This window comes from Brassica napus, chromosome A8 (assembly GCF_020379485.1).
Source record: "Brassica napus cultivar Da-Ae chromosome A8, Da-Ae, whole genome shotgun sequence".
NCBI classification, from domain to species: Eukaryota; Viridiplantae; Streptophyta; class Magnoliopsida; order Brassicales; family Brassicaceae; genus Brassica; species Brassica napus.
Genome location: NC_063441.1, coordinates 19,439,788 through 19,462,810, shown reverse-complemented (window position 1 = coordinate 19,462,810; position 23,023 = coordinate 19,439,788). Strand labels below are relative to the sequence as shown.

Genomic DNA, 23,023 nt, shown 5'->3' with positions numbered 1-23,023 from the left:
AGAGAAAATATTTAGTCTAGAATATAACATGGATATATGTATTGACTATATATATAGAAGTTGGGTGTTATTTTAAAATGACATATGTATAGAAATTTTTCAACCATTACTTCACTGGCACAAAACATTTATAACTGTAAATACCTTCTTTTAAAAGCAAAACTAATAAAAGCGTGTACAACAAATTTTGATATATATTATATGCATCAAGTTATAAAAGTTGGAAACATTGCAAAACTGTTTGGAGCAAAGTTTTTAACTTCACGATCTTCATCTTGACGTCAGTTCAGTGTCGGCCCTGGCCACAAGCAGAAGAAGCATGAGCTTCCAGCTGACACGATAATAAGTATTTTCGCGGCCACATATTTATAAAAAATGACTTTAGCCTAGTGGTTCTAAGAGAAATTACCAGTGCTAGAGGTGCTGGGTTCGATTACCCTTAATTGCATTCATTTATTTTGGCCTTAAATATGAAATGGGACACGTGTCACTCCCAGAACGCACGAATTGATGACGTGGCTTCACGGGAGAGAGGCGAACATTTCTTTATATATATAGATGCCACCCTTCATTTGTTTTGTATTCCATTTTTCGGAATTCATCCTATTCATGTTAAAACTTAAAACCCATTGCAGCCCTAGTTACATACATATTTAGGAAGTCTTCTATAATCACTACAATCTCCACAAGGGAAAAGTTTTATTATACTAACAGCATATATTCTATTATATATCTATATGTATAAAAAGAAAAAAAGAGAGAGAAAGCAAATTGTTATATAGTTTAAAAAGATAGAATAAAAAAAAAACGTCGTTGAAAACACCACTCTAGTAAACAAATTCTAAGGCTCCACAAAGTAATTGTTCATATCGACTGAGGATTGATGGATGGATGGATTCTTCAGTCCTAAAGATCTTCACCTGTGAGGCTTGGAAGCGAGGCATTAGTTAGGGATTCATCTAATAAGTCGTCTTCAGCATAGTAATTGTTCATATCGACGTAGCGGTCGTCGTCAAACTCATATCCCCAGGATAAATTTAAGTCGGGCATATTGTTGGAGATCTCATCGAATGAGGATTGATGGATGGATTCTTCAGTCCTAAAGTTCTTCACGTGTGAGGCCTCTTCAGTCGGAAGAGGGGTACTAATTAGGTATTCATCTAATAAGTAGTCTTTCATATCGACGTAGCGGTCGTCGTCAAACTCATATTCCCAGAATAAATTTAAGTCGGGCATATTGTTGGAGATCTCATCGAATGAGGATTGATGGATGGATTCTTCAGTCCTAAAGTTCTTCACGTGTGAGGCCTCTTCAGTCGGAAGAGGGGTACTAATTAGGTATTCATCTAACAAGTAGTCTTTCATATCGACGTAGCGGTCATCGTCAAACTCATTACCCCAGGATAAACTTAAATCGCGCATATTGTTGGAGATCTCATCGAGTGAGGATTGATGGATGGGTTCTTCAGTCCTAAAGCTCTTCACGTGTGAGGCCTCTTCAGTCGGAAGAGGGGCACTAATTAGGGATTCATCTAATAAGTCGTCTTCAGTGACATTACAGGTCATATACAATGACCTATCACGTACTACTGGAGAGGAAACAAATTCCGATAAAGCTTTATGGAGGTGATCGATAGCAAAGCCAACATATACGTGATTGAGCCCTGCTGAACACAACCAGTTGACCAGAGATGGAAAGTCAAAACGGTAGGAGCACTTGGCGTCGTAACTGACTCCGCATACGCGAAAGAAAGTTGGTGTAGGACCGATAAGTGTGTCCAGCCCTAGGACAGTTGCGTAGAATTTAAAGAATCCAGCATCTGGTTTATGGTCGATTTCATGTCGAAAGGATGGTTTCGCTTGCATTCCTACCATAGAGATATTAAAGAAAGAAGAGAATCGCTCTAGTGGCGTGTTTAGGGTTCCTCTCCTCTCTCGTCTTATATTTATAAATATGTAGAGGCGGCGCTAGATTGTATTAATTAGGCTCAGACCTAATTGTGATTTGCGATATCAATCCTTAATAAAAAAGATTTAAATGAAAAATAATTATTGACGTTTCCTTTTCCTAGGTAGAATTCCTAATTTCCTCTCTGTTAGTTCAAACTTGCAGCTTTGCCTTTCTTTCCCTTTTTCCTTTTTCCTAATTCGATTCGACGTTTTTGCTATCTCACAACTCTTCTCCAATAACTCGAGTTTGATAAGGTTTTGTATAGTAAAGTTCCTTAATTATTATTTTATGACTAAACTCCACTATTCTAATAATTTATAAGATATATTTCATCTTATTTAGTTGGTTTTTGTTCAAAAACACATTTATTTATTATTCTCAAAAATTTATTCTATTTGATTGCTCTAAGAGTATCTCCAAAAAAAACTCTATAATTTCAAATATAGAGTTTTTTGCTCTAAAAAAATTTCAAAACTTCAAATTTAGAGTTTTAATGAAGTTTCACTACTCAAAACTCTAGATTTGAAGTTTCATTTTTTATTTGCATTTTGGTTCTTATAATTAATTATACATCACATTTATGATTCTTAACTATTTTCTCATTTATCATTTTAATCTTTAAAACTTGTGTATATCATAAATATTTCAAATTTAATTTTCTTAATTCAAATTTTACACATAAAATTAAACAAATACTTTAAAACTAGAATTAGATAACAAGAATATTACAAAAGAAACTTAATAAAAAATTTAAAAAGATACATGAAAACATTATTATTACATAAATTTAAATATTAAAACAACACTAGTAGTTTAGTAAATTTTCTTCGGAACCTCTAAAATATTGTCCAAATAAATTTGGTGTAACCGAAGATAGAGCTTTATGGATATAAGTTTATGGAATAATTTGGTATGTTCTTTGTATTTTTAATATTTAACTATATATTCTTGTTTATAATTTTATATTTTAGTGTAAGATTTTATTAATTAATATTACTGTAATATTTTTATATATGTGCTAGTTATGTATAAAACTTGTATGAATTTATATTAACTATGACAAATATAAGGACCATAGTGTAAATTACAAATAATTTTCAAGTTACAATTGAAGTTTTATTTTTGGAGAAAAACATCATAAAACTTCAAAAAATGTTTTTTGGAAACTCTACATATAAGCTTCGAATGTTACGAACCGTCCCGCCCCGCACCGCAGTTAACAGTAACAAAAATCTTTACATATACTATATATCTATACGTTTTTATAACTGTTAAAACCGCACCGCAGTTAAACCGCTTGTCCCGCACCGCTCAAACCGCAATTACCATTCGGAGCCATAGAGTCTTTTTGGATATGACTTATACTTTTTACTCAATTTTTTTATATCACATGAAAAAATGTGCATGATATCTGATACCGGGCTTGAAAAAGATTAATAGAAAAATTGTTTATTTATTAATTTCATAATTTGAATGCATTTCTTTTTTTCCTTCATTTTATTGCCTAGTAGTGCCTATAATTATAATTTCAATGTGTGCTATATTTTATTTATTTGACACTCTAAGAAAAAACAATTCGACTTGTTCCAATTCTAGATGTATCAAAACACTTTTAATCCAAAACTATATATGATCTTAAGAGAATTTTCATGTTTACCACTTTCATAATATTATTATTCATGTTTACCTGAAACATGCATTAATATAAGAATTTGTATTTTTTTTCTCTTTTATGATTCATTTGAGATGTTGGAAAAGAATATAATTATAAGATTTTATTTGATAAGTTTTTCTTTATAAAAATTAAAAATAGCAAAAGAGATTCGCTTTTTACTATTCGATTTAAACGAAAATAACATTACTGATTAGTGATTACACAAATTATGTTTTAAGTTTTTTTTTTTTGTCAAGAGACAAGCTCTCATATACTGTCATATATCTTTAACAATTTTAACATTTTCATTTTATCAAACTATCACAATTAAGAATGGGTTTTTCATATTGGGCAGAACTTCATAATAAGCAATTTACCACGCATGCATCTATAAAAGTCTCATGGTTTCTCTTTTTTTTTTTTTTCCACAAATGAAAATAACATACTGAATGAAAAATGTCTTGCTCAGCTTATGTTACAGTAAGCAAATTTGTATTCCTTTTGGTTCTTTACAAAACAAAATGTTCATCTCCTCTTGTCTCTTTTTCTTATCTAAGAAAGTTACAAATGTGCATCCCACACAGCTTGGTCACCTTCTCCACACACGGCATGAACCAGCCACATTCTATCGACTGATTTGCATACCCCACTGCACTTCCAGTCGAATGACGCCACACACACGTCTCCAACCTCAGCCCTCATTTCACAAACTTTGGGAAAGATAGAGCAAAAAGATGAGAAAAAAGCTCAAATCCTCCTTTACTAACTTCTGAAGCATCTATAAAAATATATAGCTTTTTACCTGGAGGAGTACCACAACAGAAATTACGATCATCTATATGCTCAACCTCAAGACCGAGGAACCATGACCCTAATGTCACATCTTCATTTGCATACTTGTGCAAAATTGGCCTGAAAAGTAAAACATCACATGTTATATATGCTTGGATAATAATTAATAACCATTTCCCTGGATAAAACATATTTTTCTTTTGTGGAGAATTCAAGAGCACATAGTTATTTACTTACTGGTTGTTAGATATATATGTCGCAAGATCCTTTGAGATGGCATAGATCTGTCCTGTAGCATGTCGAAAATATTTGTTACCTTCCTCTCCAAACTTCCAAAACTCGGGCTCACGATATTTGGCCGTCCTACACGTTTTGAAAACTGCTTTTAGATCCACGATGAGATGTAACATTTCAAAAGAAAAATGAGATGGTACAATGTCTTAGGCCTCTTTAGATAATCCGGTACAGGGCTATTTATCAATACTCCTTGGAAATTAGTAGGGTTTTGGCCTAGATACCCCAAATTAAACAAAAAATGTGATAACAAACACAGAGGGATTATTACTTCTTAGTAAGAACTGGTCCTGATTTCATGCATCCAATGTAGACCCTCGGCTTATGACGGTGAAGAGCTAATGTGGAAGCAAGCATACCTAACAAAGGCATAGAAAGATATTCAACAATTTAATTCAAGAAGATAAGAAAAAAAACACGGTAGAAACAGAGTATGGTACCAAGATTAACATGAACATCATCATCAATCTTAACGTAAAACTCAGCATCCCATGTTGCAACTGCACTTGAAAAGAAGGTTTTGGTTTTCGCAGACAGATTATAATATCCTTCTACATGATCCTGCAAGAGTAAAGAGTCCAAGAAAATTGTAAATTAATCGTAGGAAAAAAATCAAGTTGTCTAATGAATCTTTATCTCACCAGCCTATAGAAATCTTTGTATTGAGCATCTTCTGAATCAATTTCCTTATCCACTATACTATGTGGTACCGCACTGCCAACAAATTATGTGTATGCCAACAAATTATGTATACACACTCAAATAAGAGTCAATCTAATAAAAACATTAGACTACGTTGCATTCCATTACTATTCAATGTATTAACCTGTGTCCGATCATGAACTTGACGACAATACCCTTCTCTTTTTCCAATTTCTCAAGCTTTTCCCCTGTGATAGATATATACATAAAATTGGTAACAAAGATTAGATGCAATGAAGCATGAAAGGAACAAGAAATTTGAAGGAGGGACATCGCTATATATAACCCTGAGGCATCCAAGAGTCTCTTAGAGAATCACGACGTTGTCTACTGCTAAATGCAGTGTTGATACCAATCACCATGAAAACTTTCTTCCTTTGGCTTCCTTCTGTTGAAGTATTTGTTGTTGCGACATCCACAATTTGTTGATGGCTTTGTCTAACAGAGAGCTGCTTCTGAAGCATAGACACTGACTTGTCCAATGATCTGTGGTCACAAAGATATACAATTTTTAACATGCAAATGTAAGATTTACAACATAAAACAAATCATTATTACACTCACTCTATTGCTTTATGGGTTTTAAGAACTTCTTGAATCACATCTTTTTCTTGTGATTTTTTCTGCATTTTGGCGAAATTTAAAGATTTAAAGAATATAAGCTTTTATAAACACAATTTTTTTTGAAACAAGTCATATAATGAAGAGATTCAGATCCAGAAAACGAGATTAAAGTGTAGAAATAATACTTTCTCATGAGCATATTCCTCGGTAACTACGTTAACTTCCTGATCTCGCCGGTGTAACATGAGCTGGCTACCGGAATCCGACCCACGAAATCTGAAAATACAGCCAAGAAAATCAATGAAAAAAAACTGATTAACAATCTAATATCTAAAAGCAAGAAAAATGATTTACAATGGTAAAAATAATGAAACATTTAAACAAAAAAAATGAAACAGAGGTAAAAAAACACAATCAAAAATCAAGAAACCTGGAGTTGAACATTGCTCCGAGAAAAAAGCAGGAGATGCAGAGAAGCGAAACCCATGTCAGTGATAGTCTCTTCGAGATTTTGGTCTTCATTGGTCTAATGAAGAGACAAGAGAATGGGACAAGCAATGAGAGAAGAGCACAATAAAACTGCAAGAGGTATATTTATAACGTAAAGACAGTGAAATTTAAGTAACAGTCCTTATTTAATGCAAGTTTGACTATTTAATTCAAAGTATCTAATATGTCAGGTGACTTACTTCCAGTTATAAATCATTTGCATGTTCAAAGAAATTAAATTTTAACCCCCAATGAACAAGTGAATTAAGTCAATACCTCAATGGTTTGTTGAATTATGTACTGTTATTAAGAACTTTTGTCTTTATATGGAATATCAATTTTCGAATATAGTTATTTTGTAAATGAATTAAAATTCATTTAAATTTACAAACAAAATTATTTGTAATATGAGTATCCCATAAAAGTTACACCTGACTTCGAAGTTGTTACATGCAGTACGTACGTTTGCGTCTAACGCAAGTCGATATTCAGCGCACAATGCTCATGAACGTTAGTATTAAGTTTCGTAACGAAATTGGGATAAACGTTCATAGTGTGACGGTATACATACATGATCGGTGTTGAGATGTGAGAGTTACACATGATCGGTGTTGAGATTTTAGAAACTATAAAATCCCAGCACTGATTTTGTAGGAGTTGATTCCTTCATAGTATACACTATCAGTCTACCATGGCCATGCTTGATCCAGCAATTCCAGTAACACAACACCAAAACCTGTTTTTCAGACTTATCGTCCATACGTCACCAATACTAACGGAGATACTGATGCTGTTGTTGTATGTTACTTAAGATACCTTGATCTAAGTTGGTGTCACAACAGAAAATTACTTTTGTGTAGATCACGCATTAGAGACCCTTCGAGTGTTATTGTGAGTCATTAAGCAGATTTAAGATCATCTGTGTGAAAGTAATCATTGACTGATTGATGAATGATGGCTAATGTGGAAACCATTTGAAACTTAGAAAATAAATACCAAAATTAATACCGTATATAATTCTATAAACTTACAAAACGTACAAATTAACAACTAAAAATGATTCTCATGTTAGCGATTTGATTGGTTTAGCCAGAGAGAAACCGAAAGAAAGTCACCGGCTAATCCCGGTTTTCCTCATTATCCCCCGGCGTCTAGAATCAGTCACGTCACCGTCTCCAACCTATTCAGCCGGTATCCCATTCCAATTCTCTTCTTCTTCTTCCTCCTCCACACCCATAAAGCTTAAAGCGCTTCCGTCCATCCCCAAAAATTCGATTTTCTCTGGGCTTTTCTCCAAATTCGAATGGAAACTTCATAAAAGAACCTTCCTTTGCCTCCGCTGCACCTCCTATCATCTCCGTCTCTGTTGATTAAGCAATTCGATCCAAAGGAACAACCTTTCTAGGGTTTAGGTCATGGACCGTGCTCAATCGGATCTCTCCTTAGGTTTCGGCAGCTCCCACGCCTTACCTCTACCTCCCCCGAGAAACCCAATCGCTGACGACTCAATCACGCTTCAGCTCCTCGAGCAGAGATTCGATGCCCCCCGATCTCGTACCCGAGCCGTCCTCGATAAAGACGAAAACTTTGAAGACGAGGACGTTGATGGCGACGATCAGAGGGAAGATTTCATCCTCTTAGGTCAGCCCATGAAGCTTAAACGGAGCAGACCCAGCAGCTCCACGTCATCACCAACCCCTTGTAAGCGCTTAGCTAGACGATCCCTTGTTAAAGCTTGGGGCAACGAGCCGCTCTCAGAAGCTGATCCAGACCTCCACGAGCTCATGGAGAAGGAGAAGCAAAGACAGTTCAGAGGAATCGAACTCATAGCTTCCGAGAATTTCGTCTGCAGAGCTGTAATGGAAGCTTTGGGAAGCCATTTAACCAACAAGTACTCAGAAGGCATGCCTGGAGCGAGATACTACACAGGGAACAACTACATTGATCAGATTGAGACTCTCTGCCAAGAACGTGCCCTGCAAGCTTTCGGACTTCACCACGAGCAATGGGGAGTCAACGTGCAGCCGTACTCCTGCACCTCCGCGAACTTCGCTGTCTTCGCCGGTCTTTTGTCGCCGGGGGAGAGGATCATGGGGTTGGATTCTCCTTCAGGTGGTCACATGAGTCATGGTTACTACACGCCAGGTGGGAAGAAAGTCTCTGGCGCGTCTATCTTCTTTGAGAGCTTCCCCTATAAGGTGGACCCTCGTACAGGGTACATTGACTACGAGAAGCTTGAGGAGAAGGCGCTTGACTTTCGTCCCAAGATACTTATATGCGGAGGTAGTTCATATCCCAGAGACTGGGAGTTTCCTAGGTTTAGGTTTATTGCAGATAAATGTGGAGCTGTTTTGATGTTTGACATGGCGCAAATCAGCGGTCTTGTGGCTGCCAAGGAAGCTCCAAATCCGTTTGAGTATTGCGATATTGTTACCTCGACAACGCATAAGTCTCTCCGTGGACCTAGAGGCGGTATTATATTTTATAGGAGAGGGTTTAAGGCTAATAAGAAGCAAAGCATTAATCTTAATCAATGTGAGGGCAATGTCCAATATGATTTTGAAGAGAAGATAAACTTTTCTGTCTTCCCATCGCTGCAAGGAGGACCTCACAATAACCATATAGCTGCTCTAGCTATTGCTCTCAAGCAGGCCGCTTCGCCGGAGTACAAGTTGTACATGAGACAGGTCAAGAAAAACGCTAAGGCTTTAGCGTCTGCTTTGATAAGCAGAAAGTGCAAGTTGGTAACAGGTGGCACTGATAATCATTTGCTTCTTTGGGACCTGACTCCTTTGGGCTTGACAGGTATGTGATTAGTTATTCTTTATTATTAGCACATAATGAAATAAGTTGCTCCATGTGATCATAGTGTATACATGCTAAGTCCTTGGACTTGTGATTTTCAGGCAAGGTGTATGAGAAAGTATGCGAGATGTGTCATATCACGGTCAACAAAGTTGCTATTTTCAGCGAAAATGGTGTTATTTCTCCTGGAGGAGTGAGGATAGGTAAAAGCAAATCAATTTGAAGCCTCAACATTATGGATTCCGGAGTTAGAATAGATTCGTGCCTTTTTCTTGCTCTCTGATTCTTGACATGTGCTCATGTTCATGTATATCTCTGTTTTAGGTAGTCCGGCTATGACCTCAAGAGGTTGTCTAGAACAAGATTTTGAGACAATGGCTGAGTTTCTGTATAGAGCTGCTCAGATAGCAAGTGCTGCACTAAGGGAGCATGGGAAGTTGCAGAAGGAGCCGCTCAAAAGCATATATCACTGTAAAGACATTGCAGATCTTAGGAACCAAGTGGAGGCGTTTGCTTCTAAGTTTGCAATGCCTGCATTTGAGATTTGAGTCAGCCTTAAGAATTTGATAGCTCATTTTTTGCCATGGTGATCTATATCCACGCACCCATTTCTCTATTATATAGTTTCAACTATTCACATTCCCTAAGTTTGCTAAACTTAGATCAACATTTGTAGGGGAAAAAACAAACAAACTTCCCTGTATTGCTATGGTTGTAATTCTTCAAGGCTTGTTGTGTACATAGACATTGGGGGTGTGTTGGGGGTATTAGTGTATCCGTTTATGTTTTTTTTCAAGTGGTAATAATATAAGAGGAGAAAAAACAAGTTTTGGAGAAATTAGCTGCGATGCAGTTTAAATTCTTTTTTAGAAAAGGGAATAATATAATTTCAGGATTGTGAATGTATTGGGGAACACAAATAATTTTTGTAACCAGAGGAAAAAATACTTGCTTCTGAGTTCTGACCTCAATCATTGCTTTTTACCTTGGGGAAAATCATTACATTCTGAAAAAGAGAAAAAAAGACACAGTGACAAAAGGAATAAGGAGTAAAAAAGTTGATTATTTGTAACATATATTTTTATGTTATTATTATCATTGGGCATTTGGTAAATGGAAATGTTTATTTGGTAAATCAGCTGAGAAAGTCTGTGTCCTACTTGGGAGGCAAAGCATGGAATTCTGGTGAGAGCCTCTAAAAGCATTTAGGGGGTGATTGGTAGTTGCTGTAGGTGCTGTCCACAGCCCTATTTATTTTTACAGCACCAAATTCAGAGCAATCAAGCTTTAAATTTTTTTTTGAAATTACAGCTCTTAAAATAACCTACAGCTGTACAAGTGCTCTGCGGAGCCAAATATCCAAAGCAATTTTTTAGAGCTTCAATAAAATTCTACAGCAATAAAATCTAAAGCCACAGCAAAAAGTCTACAGATTTTTTCTACAGCAAAATTTTTAAAGTTACAGCCATTACCAATCGGACCCTTAGTAGATTCTCTGTAATTTTGTTTGGTTTTGATTGTGACTTCTCTCCTTATCTATAGTATTATATTATTTTCACTTCACATTTTTTTACTTGAATTATTGAATTATTTTATCAAAGCCCTATGTTTTTTTTTCTTGATCTGGCAAGCCTATGAAATTTGTTTTATGAGATGAATATAGAAGGCCAACGAGGCAAATACACAAATCAAAGTCGAGGGCAAAAGGATGGTGCTCTTCCTTTCTTAAAAATTGATAGTTGAACATTTCTTAGCTATGTACTAGATGAAATGTCTTAAGACTCATTTTTGATATTTCAACAAAACATTTCTAGTGGGTTCAACTTTTCCTTTGGAAAGTCAAGGATTTAGAGAGCGAACAGTAATGGGAATTGGCACTTTGGGTACTTGATTGATACACATATACCAAGTGATTCTCGAGGGTTGAGATTTACTCACAGAAACAAAAATGAGTATTTTGTCAAAGATATTTTTTGGGTAGAAAAAGGAGAAAGCAGAGATGAGTGAGTGTGTAAAGTGAATATTAAAATAACTAATATTAAACTTGAAGAAGTAAAGATTGGAGTGCTTTGAAACAGTGGGTGGGGGAGGATTTAGGATGTGAAACTGGTAATAATCATAACTATTATTGACATAAAAGCCACCAAATGGTGTGCCCCAAAGCATGTAAACTTGGATGAGAGTGCCAAAGAATCAAAAGACAAATCTGCTATACAAAGGATACATTCCCATCATTATTTTTGATGAACACCATAAAACCACAGTTCAAATTATTATTTCCTCTCTTCTTTCTCTTATGTGAATCAAATCAAATCAAATTTCTAGTTTTTATCATTGGCCTTGTTCATTACTTTTCTTCTCCAACTATCTCTAAGAGGACAACAAGCACTCCCTTTGACTCCCTCATCTTTAACCAAAATTTTAAAATTAAGTTGTGATAGTCCATTGATATATGGTCCTATTAGTGAAGGTGGATGATCAAATATTTCACTGAAGTTTCACTTTGAGACATGACTGTTGTAATTCTAACCACAATATGGTATTATTCAACTAAAGACTACAGAATTTGGTATTACTATTAGGTTGTATATGTATTTGTAAATCATGATTAAAAGATTTTAAATTTTGTGTTATTCAGTCAAAGTTTCATATAATCAAAATTCAGCATTACTGAAAATTTAAAATAAATAACATTGAAAATCTGTTGTTGGTATAAATCTAATATTTACCCATTAATTCATATAAGAGAATGTCTAAACTCATGTTTTGAAATTTCTAAAGCAGACATTAGATTAAAAAATTGTTTTGAAATTTTATTGAACAACAAACATCTGCAACGGGCTGGAACCAAAACTGAAAAGCAGACATTTACTTTAAGATATGATTCAGAGAATAAATTCTATTTCTAGAATTATACTCCATAAAATAGAGCAGACTGACCAAAAAAATCTAAAATTTTTCTTTTGATAGCAGCAAAATTAAAAAAAAAAGAGTTACAACAACTCCCCCTACCAAATGATTCGGCTAAGCCTAAAGTCTATTCTATTTTTATTTTTTTTGCTTATTTATGAAACTGAAAAATGTCAGCTTTTGATATTCATCTATGGCTGCAGAAATCCAAAAGCTTCTTCCTTCCTTCAACAATTTCATCAAACAAATCATCGATTTGCGCCACAATACTCTCTGTCCCATTCCTCAAATTACCAAAACACCCTTTCAGATTCTCCACTCTCTCTCTCAACTCCCTCTCTCCCTCCTCTTCGCTTTCCCCGCCGCCGCAGAATCTCCGCTCAAGCTCCGCCTTCAGCTCCTCCAACGCCGCCTTGCTCCTCCTGTACTCGTGCATCAACATCCCCTTCCTCACCCCCATCCTCCCCACCTCAGCCGCCACTCTCTGCTGCAACCTCCCCATCGCTCCGACAAAACCGCCGACTTGATTCTGCGTTTGCGTTTGCGTTTGAGACAGCGTTGCGTCGGCGGGGAAACAGTAGACGAGGCCGTGAACCAAAACCATGAGTAGAAGCGAGCTCATGTTCCTCGTCGCGTAGAGCACGCCGCGGAAACCACTGAACCCGTTCTGTAACTTCGTCGACGACTCCATCGCCGCCGTCTGTTCCGACCAAAACGGAAACCTTTGAACTCGATTCTCCATTAAAGCTCTGTTCTCTTCCTCTATCCCAATCGCTTCTCTCCTACACCCTGTTATCGCCCTTATCACCTAAACCCAACAAAACAGAGCATTCAAAGTTTCGATTTTGATCACCTAAACCAACAAAACAGAGCATCGAAAGTTTTGATTTTGTCACCTAAATCAAAACAGAGCATCGAAAGTTTTGATTTTGATCACTAAACTAACAAAACAGAGCATATAAAGTTTTGATTTTTATCACTAAACCAAAACAGAGCATTTAAAGTTTTGATTTTGATCACTAAACCAACAAAACAGAGCATCGAAAGTTTTGATTCTGATCACTAAACCAGCAAAACAGAGCATTGAAAGTTTCGATTTTGATCACAGAAACCACAAAAAAATTCAATTTTCCGATGACCCACCTGACGAGAAAGCTGAGGAGATAACCGACGGTGGTGATAATGGCCGTCGAGGGTCGAAGCGATTGAAATACCGGCGGAGGAGAAGCTTTCGACGGAAGAAACGGCGGTTTTGATGACGAGACAAGCTTCCCAAAGCTTGGAGCTTTCGTCCATATACTCATCAAGCCATTTGTCGCCGACGGGGAGCTGAAGCTTTTGAACGAGGAGAGTGAGGTGTGAGTGAGAGGTGCGGAGAAGACAGAGAGCTCTCTGTAAGAAGTGTACGGACATGAAGTTGTTTGAGAGGTAAACCCTCTCGAGATCATCCATTGATCTGTTTAGAAATGAGTAGTATCCGTTCACTGAGGTAGCAGAGGACGGATCCATTTTTTGGTCAAAGATCAGATCTTTGGTGAGCTGGGTCGATGATCAAATTGAAAAGATATTAAGAGAGAGAGAGAATTGGAGGAGAGGGAAAAGGTTATATAGAGTAGAGATTGGGAAGGTGTGTGTATGTATGAGTGTAAATGTATATATGGAAGAAGAATGAAGAGGTTTTTGATTCTGATTTCTGAGGATTGAAAGTGATTGTTGGGTACAATGATGAGTGTTTCCTACTGAGGAGGAAAGATGATAAGTAATTTCCTTGTACAAGAAGAAGAAATAAAGCTGAGATTTGAAAATGAAATGAAAAAAAGAGTAATGTTTTTTTGAAGAAAACAAGAAAATAAGACATATTGGACGGCATTTGGTTCATGAAATCTAGTTTATTTTGTGGGTCTATTGTTTCTTACACCTGATCAAAAAAAAAAAATTTGTTTCTTACACTTGATAAATAAATTGAAAATTGTAATACGTTTGTTCCTCTTTGCAAGAAGGCTACTCCATCATCTCTTTTTCTTTTGGGTCTTTGGAAAAATTGATTCTTTTTTGAACAAAATATATAATGGTTGGATACAAGCACAAGAAAATAACAGAGAAAAGTTACAATCATGAGCCCGAGTACCTTAGTATTTGAATATGATTATATAAGTTTCAATGTTAGTAGTTAGGTCTGATTACAAAATTCTCGATGTTGACCATTTCAAGCATGTCTTTTTGTATCTAACGTTTTTGATTCATATATCGGATGGTGATGAAGGCTAATTAACTCTTCCTTGACAAGGAATCAACTGATTACAATATACACAGACTACAAGTTGATTTCTTGTCAAGTTTTTACATCGGAAATTCATATAAATTGAGCTATATGACTCAAAAAGAAAGATAGGGTGAGCCGAATAAAAGACTCTTTTTTTTGTGGTAAAATTCTTGAGGTCATTTCAGAAGGTATTTTACATTGACATTGAAATTTTGTGGTGAAGATTAACTCTTAAATATTTCAGTGATTTGAACAAAAAAAAAAAAATTCAGTGATCAACATACAACATGCTAATAAATTAATAACGTACATTGGTCCCTTTCTTTACTAAAAGATTAATAAAAGTAAAGAGTCATTGAATGTTTAGGGTTTTGAATGGTGTTTTAATTTATTTATTTTTTGACAACAAGTGGTGTTTTAATTAGTTTCATATTTTTATTTGTGTATTTTGGGTTTTAGTGTTCACTTTTATAGGTGCTTCTTCCCTCTTTTCCTCCCTCGAGGTGCTGATTTTTATGGATTTTTCTCCACGAAAATAAAAATAAAAAAATGATTAATGTACTTAATAGTTGTATCATTCTTTATTCAGCCAATTCATTTTAGGGATACCTTCATTTATGCCTCCTTTTTTTACATTTTGCAACATTTGCCAAGAAAGAATAAACAGGAATGATGAGATTCTTTGTATGTATCCTTTTTATTTCCATGCATACTCAAAATTCTTTTTAGGACATAGGTCTCTGTGAGGTTTGCAAGTCATCATCAGTCCAGACAAACTTATCTCAACCATTTGTTTTTTCCTTAACAAAACAACTCTTCGACATGAAACTGTATTGTGGTAGCACAATAGTATCTGTATTTAGTATATTAAAATAGTCAGCACCTTGTTTGTATTGTAGAAATTACATATAGATGCCGCATTAGTGACTTGATCGAGATTGATTATGTAGTACGACGGTCGACGATAGATTCGTTGGGGACTATTTTAATGAAGTAATTTGTTTTATTTAAAATAAATCATAAACTTCAAAGTGGCATTTCGGACCTATTTAACGGCGGATATCTCAAAAGTATATTATATAATAAATGAGTTGAAATGCAAATTGTAGATATAATAAATGCTAAAGGGAGAATAATTTGAATTTGATATATCTTGTAAGCTAAGAGTATACTTTGCTTTATTTATTTTACCAATACTGAATATAAAAGCATCTTCAACAATGATACCAAATTTGGTATTGAAATTAACTAAATTTGGTATTTTGGTGTCAAAATAATTTTGTCATCTACAATAATGACATCAAACTTTCTAGATTATTATTTATATTTTTATTATTTGTAAGTGATTAATGATAATAGTCATTTAATAATTTATTTTTAAAATAAAAATAAATATTTAATTTAAATATTAAATTATATGAAAATAAACTTAAAATATAAATAATACAATATACTTATGTTTAATTAAAAATTTAATAGTAATTGAACTATATTATTAAATAAAATATAATAAAATATGTATTTCATAGATTTGGTGTAACGCTATTCACATTACACCAAATCTAGTAAAATAGTGTCAATTTTAGTATTTTGTTAGAGATAAAATTACATCGAATTTGGTGTTTTGGTAGCATAACTTTTATGCATATTGTTTCTGGTTTGGGATACTTCACCTAGCATATGCATTGAATATTATTTTTTTTTAACTCAAATTTCATTGAAATTAAGGATCAAATACAAACACCTAGTACAGGGGAACAAAACCACCTGCAGTCGATTCATGGAAACAACATCCCGAAAACAAAAAAGGAAACAACAGGGGCCTACCCCCTCCACTAACCAAAAAACTCAACTCCATCTCAGAGAGATCTGCTCTCATTCACAAACACTTCGAAAAGCCAGTAAGGAGGGCCAGCTGCAACGTAAGAGTGCTGTCGGTTCTCTCGGATCACGCTTTGGGCAATGAATTGAATATATATGAAGCCATATATGATAATATTTTATATAAGACAAAGAGATTTCTTCGAATTTCTTTTTTTTTCTTTGTTAAAAGTTAAAACATTTATTTTTACTGTTTGCCACATAAAAAGTTCGGAATATATATATATAGGTTTATATCGATTTAAAGCGTTATATATGAAATTATGGCAAATATATTATATCATTGGTATTAAATGCATGCATGCAATCATACGTAAAGTTTAATAGCAGTTGCGAGAGAACGAATAATCAAATTTGCATTCTACAAACCGGTATATGCTAAATCTTAAACAAATCTTCATCGAGATGATCTAAACCTCATCCGCATCAAAACATGCTTAGTAATTAGGTTAATTATAAAATAGGATTATATGATGAAAAATGTAAAGGATGGTGCGAGGGAAATGAGTGGTGGCAATGGAAGAAGGGGACCATGAAATCTATGGGACGCGTCGGGCAACGCAAAAACCTCGATTTCGTAAAGAGACTTTCCCTCACTTTTATTTATCTTTCTTTTTAGATATTAGTTTTATTATTTAAGTACTTCATCCGTTTTTAAAAAAAATATGTTTAAAAATATATTAGTTTTTAATAAGACAATAGTAGTAAATTATATTTTTATTAAAATAGTTAACCACAACAATAATATATTTATATGCAAAACTTAATTTTTAGTATGTGAAAAATCAAACGTATATATATCTTTCTAAAACAGAGGAAATAATTGTAACTGTTGATTTTTTTAATTAATTATCTACCCTTTTCATCCTTAAAATATGCTTTTCTATTCACCAAAAATATTGAATTTTTGTTATGTGCATATTAATAAAATATTTAGAATACAAATATACCAAATGTTTCTTCTACTCTATTATAGTCATTCTTATAGATATTATTATAACTAAATAACGACAACTATTATATATATTATGTTTAAACTTCAGTGGAACTTGCATATAAATTCACAAATTAACGTATGAAACATAAAATAAAAGTCTGATAAACAGAGGAAATATAATATGTATTTTAAGTAGTTTCTTTATGAATGCTCAAATTTACATATCGCAATGTGATGTAAAAACTATGAGAGAGTGTTTCGGTTTCTTGTAAATGGTGTGATGGTCCATGAGCATATCTCTCTCTAAACATTTGAAAAATTATTCACCGACTCGTTGATTCTCTTTGGGAATGAATAGACGTTGATTAGGTATTGTGCAAGAGATATATTAAAAATCAAGATGAAAGTATCTTGGATAAATCCGAGTAATCGTCATATAAACATAACATATGAAATTTAACCACTTTGTTTTCTTAGCATTTCTCTAATTGTTATCATCAGTAAACGAATTAATGCAGCGACTATGACTAGTGATGATTACCTGTCTATCCAGGAGGTGAAGTTATGATTATTAATTAATTAAGGTGGTAAGCAACTGATAAGTACTGGTTAATTTTGATTCAGTGATTTATATTCGGACGGTGGAAAGCGAGAGGAGGAATAATTTGATTCTTGGTAGAGGGTCAACAGCCGCCACTTGAGATCTTGAGATATGCGCTTTTAATTATTTTTCCCCTATATAATTTTGTAAAAAAGTAAAAACAAATATGAATCCAAAATCATATATCTAAGACCTTTAATTCGTGGTAAAACCATCTCCAGTGATATTTAACAATTTTTTTTTATAAAAAATAGAGTAAAATTTGTTTCAATGGTTTAGATAATATAGATAAATATAACTTTTTATTCTAAATATAAAATAAAATAAAATATAAAAGAATATTATTATTTTATTTTATAATAGAATAATTATATTATATAGTAAACAATTGCAGTAAATATAAATGAAATTTATCTATTTTAAAATTAAATATAAATGAAATTAGAGAGCACCATTGGAAATGCTCTAAAACAATATTATAGTCGAAGAACAAGCTACATAAACACGTTATGATTTATGATTTAAATTGATTAAGTGATGGTTGTTTGTGTTTACATTTAGTTTATAAAGGGACCCAAAAATCTACATATTAGGGCATCAACCTGTTAGTTGTCAACGTCAAACTGACAAATAGAAATCAACGTTTGTGAAAAACCCAATGCAATAGTTGCGGTTGAAACAACCAATGCTTTAGATAATAGGTTGATAAAAGTTTGCATTACAAGTTCAAAAAGGTTAATGCATAGCTGTTTCGATGTAGCCAAAGACCTCTGTCAATAAATATACACATCTATATATTAATCAAACATGAATGGCAGTTCTGTATACTTCATGGAGACAGATATGTATCTTTGCGGTTATGATACATTCGTACACATAACAACTGGTTCCTGATGTGGTCCAAATTCTCATAAAAGCGATTAGGATTTGATGATTTGAGTGTATTATCCATTGTACATAACAAGTGTTTATATACAATTATTTATATATACAAAACAGTACCGCAAGGAAAGCTATAAGCTTGGTTTGGAAGTAACAGTAACCAACAAAATGCATGAACTGGGCCAGTGGCGAAGCTAGACAGATGATTTATATGGGTCATAATTAATGTGTCAATCATAGATAAAAAGATATACAAGTGATTTTAACTCATGACATGTGGGTCAATAAAAAGAGATTTAGACCATTTAACTACTAAACCTGTTTCTTAATCAATTGAATCTTGTTGTTCAAAAAAAAAAGACCATTTAACTACTACAATAAAACTATGAAAATAACATTAGAGACCTAATTTTATAGATTTTTGATATCAATTAGATATTAATCATATTATTATTATAAATAGCAATCATTTTGTGGAGAGACAGAATGGTGGTTATTAGAAGACCGAGAAGGAAGTGGCAGAACTAGTCATTTCAAGAAGAGACAGCTGTAATTTCATAAAGACATCAAGTGGTAGAGACAAGTGTGATGCTTAAGATTGGTAACATTTAAAAATAATAATACTATTGCTTTTCCAAAAGCATCTCTGCTTCTATTTTTGTAGTTGTTGTTGTACTCACCTCGACTCAATCAATATCACATTACATCATCAGACGTAGACAAAAGCAAGAGAAGCCAGATTTAAGTAAAGTGCAACATTGTTAGAAAGCATCTTCTTTGTTCTTTGATAAAAAAAAGGGATCTTTTTTTGTTCATAACTTCATATGCTTATACTTTATACATTTAAGCAGAGAATATATGATCCAATTGATAATACACAATGATAGGATTAGGATAGGATTGTGGTGGTACCGTAAACTATTCTCGTTTTATGTAGTAAATGGTAATCAGTTTCTAACCAAACCGAGAAAGATAAAGAAACTTCTCTATCATATAGTAATTGCATTACCTCTTACGGTTTTAGGGTTAATGGATAGAGGTGGTACTTGGTTTACTAGGTTAATAGGTAATGCAGGTTATAGATAGAGGAGGTACTTGGTTCATTAGGTTTATAGGTAAGGCCGTATAAGGGTTTTAGAGGCAACACCGTATTGAACTTTTGATGTGATTTTATGTTGAAATGTGTAGTCAAATTTTCTTTTTAGTACTTTTAAATATAAAACTAAATTGAAACTATCATCATTAGTTCTATGGTTTTGGGTGGACTCATCTCTATATATAATAAATCAAGTTCGGCCCCTTATAATTCTAATACGACTACTCTCCACAGCTATTTGACATCATTATCATTATTCTACCCTACACTTACTATCCACATCAGAAAATAAAAAAAATATGAAAAAATTTAACAGAAACTAAGTAAAAGGTGAAAAATTAACTAGACATACCTTTGTGTAGATAATGGGAAATGTGTAAGGTGTGAAATGTGAATATGAATAATTTCATGTGGTACTGAGTATATTGTACCAAATGTTCCTAAAATAAGAGCAAGGACCAAGACTTAACTCTAACGTTCATCGTTCATGCAAAATGTGGCCCTTTCAAAGGTTCCTTTTGAACACACAAGAGTGTCATCTTTGTTCCTACTAATTTTGTCCTTTTATAAACCGTGAGCGTTTGTGTTCTATGATTTAACAAGACACTGGTTTCATGGTTGTTCTCACGTGCACGTAATTGAAACAATGTTATTAGTTGTCGTGAAAGATTTCTAAAGAGATTATGTACAACAAGAAAGATAAAAGAGGATTCTCACATTAGTGGCACAAAACAGAACATGATCCAACGTTATGGATCTTTTATTATCATCGACCCTCGACTTTGCGTTGTGATGGATGGTGAATTATATGCTTTTGTATGAGAAGGGGAAGATAAAAGTGTATATTAAAAAGGAATATACTTGAAAAGTTGTTATCGGTGAAGTCCCTATTCATGATATAACAGATTCAAAATCTTTTTATGAGATTTTTTTTTGAAGCATGTGCAAGTAGAATGTTCGAATATGATCTTTATCCTAAAAATAAAAATGTTTCTTAATTTTTAAAATAAGTATAACTAAAATTTAGTTTTAGAATATATTTCGAAATTAAGGCCTAATTTTCACACTAAAAATTATATATATATATATACACACGACACTATTATTTTTTAAATCTATATCATTACTTCTTTAAAATATATAGTTTTTAACAAAATTTTGAAATAATTTGAAACTGCATTGCTTTTTATCTGCTTTCTGGTTTCATGAAAAGCTTCATTTCATTTATTTATGATATATGTTCTTCCCAAAATTTGAAGATTCTTGAAGGTTAATGAGCTCAAAACAAACAGTTTAGAAGACAAAAATAACATGAGTTTACTGGTTACGAAAACAACTTTGTTGTCTATGTTCCTTTTTTCTCAACTAGACTTTTCATTCTCTGAGTTAAAGATTATGGGTTTCTGTACAGTACAGAGAAGAAGTCATTACTTTGAGAACCCCATATCTTGCATAAAGAACATTTATATTAACCAATCTATAACTTGAGACCACTGTTAGAACTTGGACTCATTCAACATCCTTGGAACATATATACACAGTAACATATGTGCATTAGTGTTCACTAAGAGTTGCTGATGATGGACGGCTTAAGAGCATTGCTTTTTAGATGCCCTAACGTTCTTGAGAGTCATCATCAGCTTTTGTCTCTCCTTCAACCTCTGCGACCTTGAGGCTTAACTGAGAGTAACGGTCATGCATCTCCATAAGCTCTGTCTCGACAGATGCATCGCTATGCACTAACATATTATTGTTATTACTATACGAATAAATAAATAGACGTAGTGATACAAAATTATTACCTCATTGTTTAAGTGATCCAAGCTAGACCTTAAAGTCTCTGCCCTAAAACTATCATTGTTCAAAGCTAAGCTTTCTTCACTCTTGTCCAGCGCCATTGCTTCTCCGGAAGGTAACTGGTCTCTGTTTTCATATGAACGATTAACATATATTAATAGGCATAAACATCATAAGCAAGATAAGAAATATAAATTGAGAGATATATACAGTAAACATTGTAGTGACCAAAGTTATAACCAGTATGATTAATCACGTAATGTTATCTCCCATCTCTTTAATTCTCTTTAAAAGGCTGGATTCTGCCTTCTTCTTTGTTCCATTCTCATCAACGGAATCTTTTGTACTCTTCAAACTTAACTGACATTTCATCATTCTGTCAGCAAGAGCTCTGCTTCTAGCCATGGAAGACTCTAGCTCAGACTTCAAGACTAATCAATAATTGATTGTTTTCTTCCATATACCCCTTTTCATTGACTAGACAATGGTGGAGGGAAGTTTCCACATCAGTGCGCTTCTTTTGAAACTCAAGAATCAAGATAGTTCGTAGAGCAGCAGCTTTGTTCTGCAAGGTAATTGATATAGGTTACAGACTGTTTTTTTTTTGTTTGTTTGTAAAAGACATGCTCAACATGAGCATTGCTAACATACTCCAAACTTTGAAAAGACTTTTCAGATTCCAGTTCAGCTACCATCTTACAGAAAATGCTTTTCATCTAACTCGGACGCAAGTTCTTCTATTCTGCTGTCTAATTTGTTTCTCTCAGCACTCAATTCTGATTTTACAGAGTCCAGATGTGTCAATAGCTTTAAATTATCATCCATATACTGAGCACCTACATTACGAGAGCCACTGAGTGCAGTCAGTACCTCAAAATGTTCCTTGTGGTGCTCCTCAGCATAAGTCTCCCACTAACTTCTTGTGAAACCAATCTAAATATTTACTGCTATTGAAAATTCCATCATTTCAAGTATCTGAGATTCCAGATTGGAAATATACGATGTGTTACGATCAAGTTTCTCAGAACATCTCTAAGGGTACACAAAAATTTCCTCTATATTTCACATTAAAATAGAGTAACTTTATTATAGAATTAGATTTGTTCAAATGGTTCACTCTATAATAGAATGTAATATAGGGTAATGTTATTTTTTTACTCTATATTACCATTGGAGCAAATCCAACTTTATAATAGAGTTACTTTATTTTATTGTTAAAAAAAAAAAAATTTGTATCCCATTGGAGATACCTTCAGAGATGTTTGATATCCTCACAAAAGATGTTTTTTATTATTGACAAATCTTTTTATACCATTTTTTGTGATAAAAACACACCATCTTAAAACAATAGATTTCTTTTTCTGTGTTTTTTTGGGTCTAAAAGGTAATAGATTTGTTTTAACAT

The 23,023-nt window shown here is 33.7% G+C and overlaps 3 protein-coding genes across 3 annotated transcripts; 1 reads left to right on the top strand and 2 right to left on the bottom strand.

Annotated features, from left to right (window-relative positions):
* Nucleotides 1-4,009: 4,009 nt before the first annotated feature.
* LOC125577150 (probable beta-1,3-galactosyltransferase 5) lies at nt 4,010-6,526 on the bottom strand. Its single transcript, XM_048738054.1, has 11 exons — nt 6,388-6,526; nt 6,143-6,233; nt 5,958-6,016; nt 5,680-5,879; nt 5,518-5,581; nt 5,333-5,405; nt 5,132-5,252; nt 4,963-5,050; nt 4,635-4,760; nt 4,408-4,517; nt 4,010-4,315 (listed from the first exon to the last, which is right to left on the bottom strand). Exons 1-11 carry the CDS (start codon nt 6,477-6,479, stop codon nt 4,167-4,169), a joined length of 1,173 nt encoding a protein of 390 aa, XP_048594011.1. The 5' UTR covers nt 6,480-6,526; the 3' UTR covers nt 4,010-4,166.
* A 1,119-nt stretch (nt 6,527-7,645) lies between these two features.
* On the top strand, nt 7,646-10,089 carry LOC125577149 (serine hydroxymethyltransferase 6-like). The gene is made up of 3 exons (XM_048738053.1): nt 7,646-9,251; nt 9,353-9,454; nt 9,576-10,089. The coding sequence occupies exons 1-3, from the start codon at nt 7,862-7,864 to the stop codon at nt 9,797-9,799; spliced, it is 1,716 nt and encodes a 571-aa protein (XP_048594010.1). The 5' UTR covers nt 7,646-7,861; the 3' UTR covers nt 9,800-10,089.
* A 2,106-nt stretch (nt 10,090-12,195) lies between these two features.
* LOC125577148 lies at nt 12,196-14,060 on the bottom strand. Its single transcript, XM_048738052.1, has 2 exons — nt 13,305-14,060; nt 12,196-12,969 (listed from the first exon to the last, which is right to left on the bottom strand). Exons 1-2 carry the CDS (start codon nt 13,668-13,670, stop codon nt 12,349-12,351), a joined length of 987 nt encoding a protein of 328 aa, XP_048594009.1. The 5' UTR covers nt 13,671-14,060; the 3' UTR covers nt 12,196-12,348.
* Between the last annotated feature and the right edge of the window lie 8,963 nt (nt 14,061-23,023).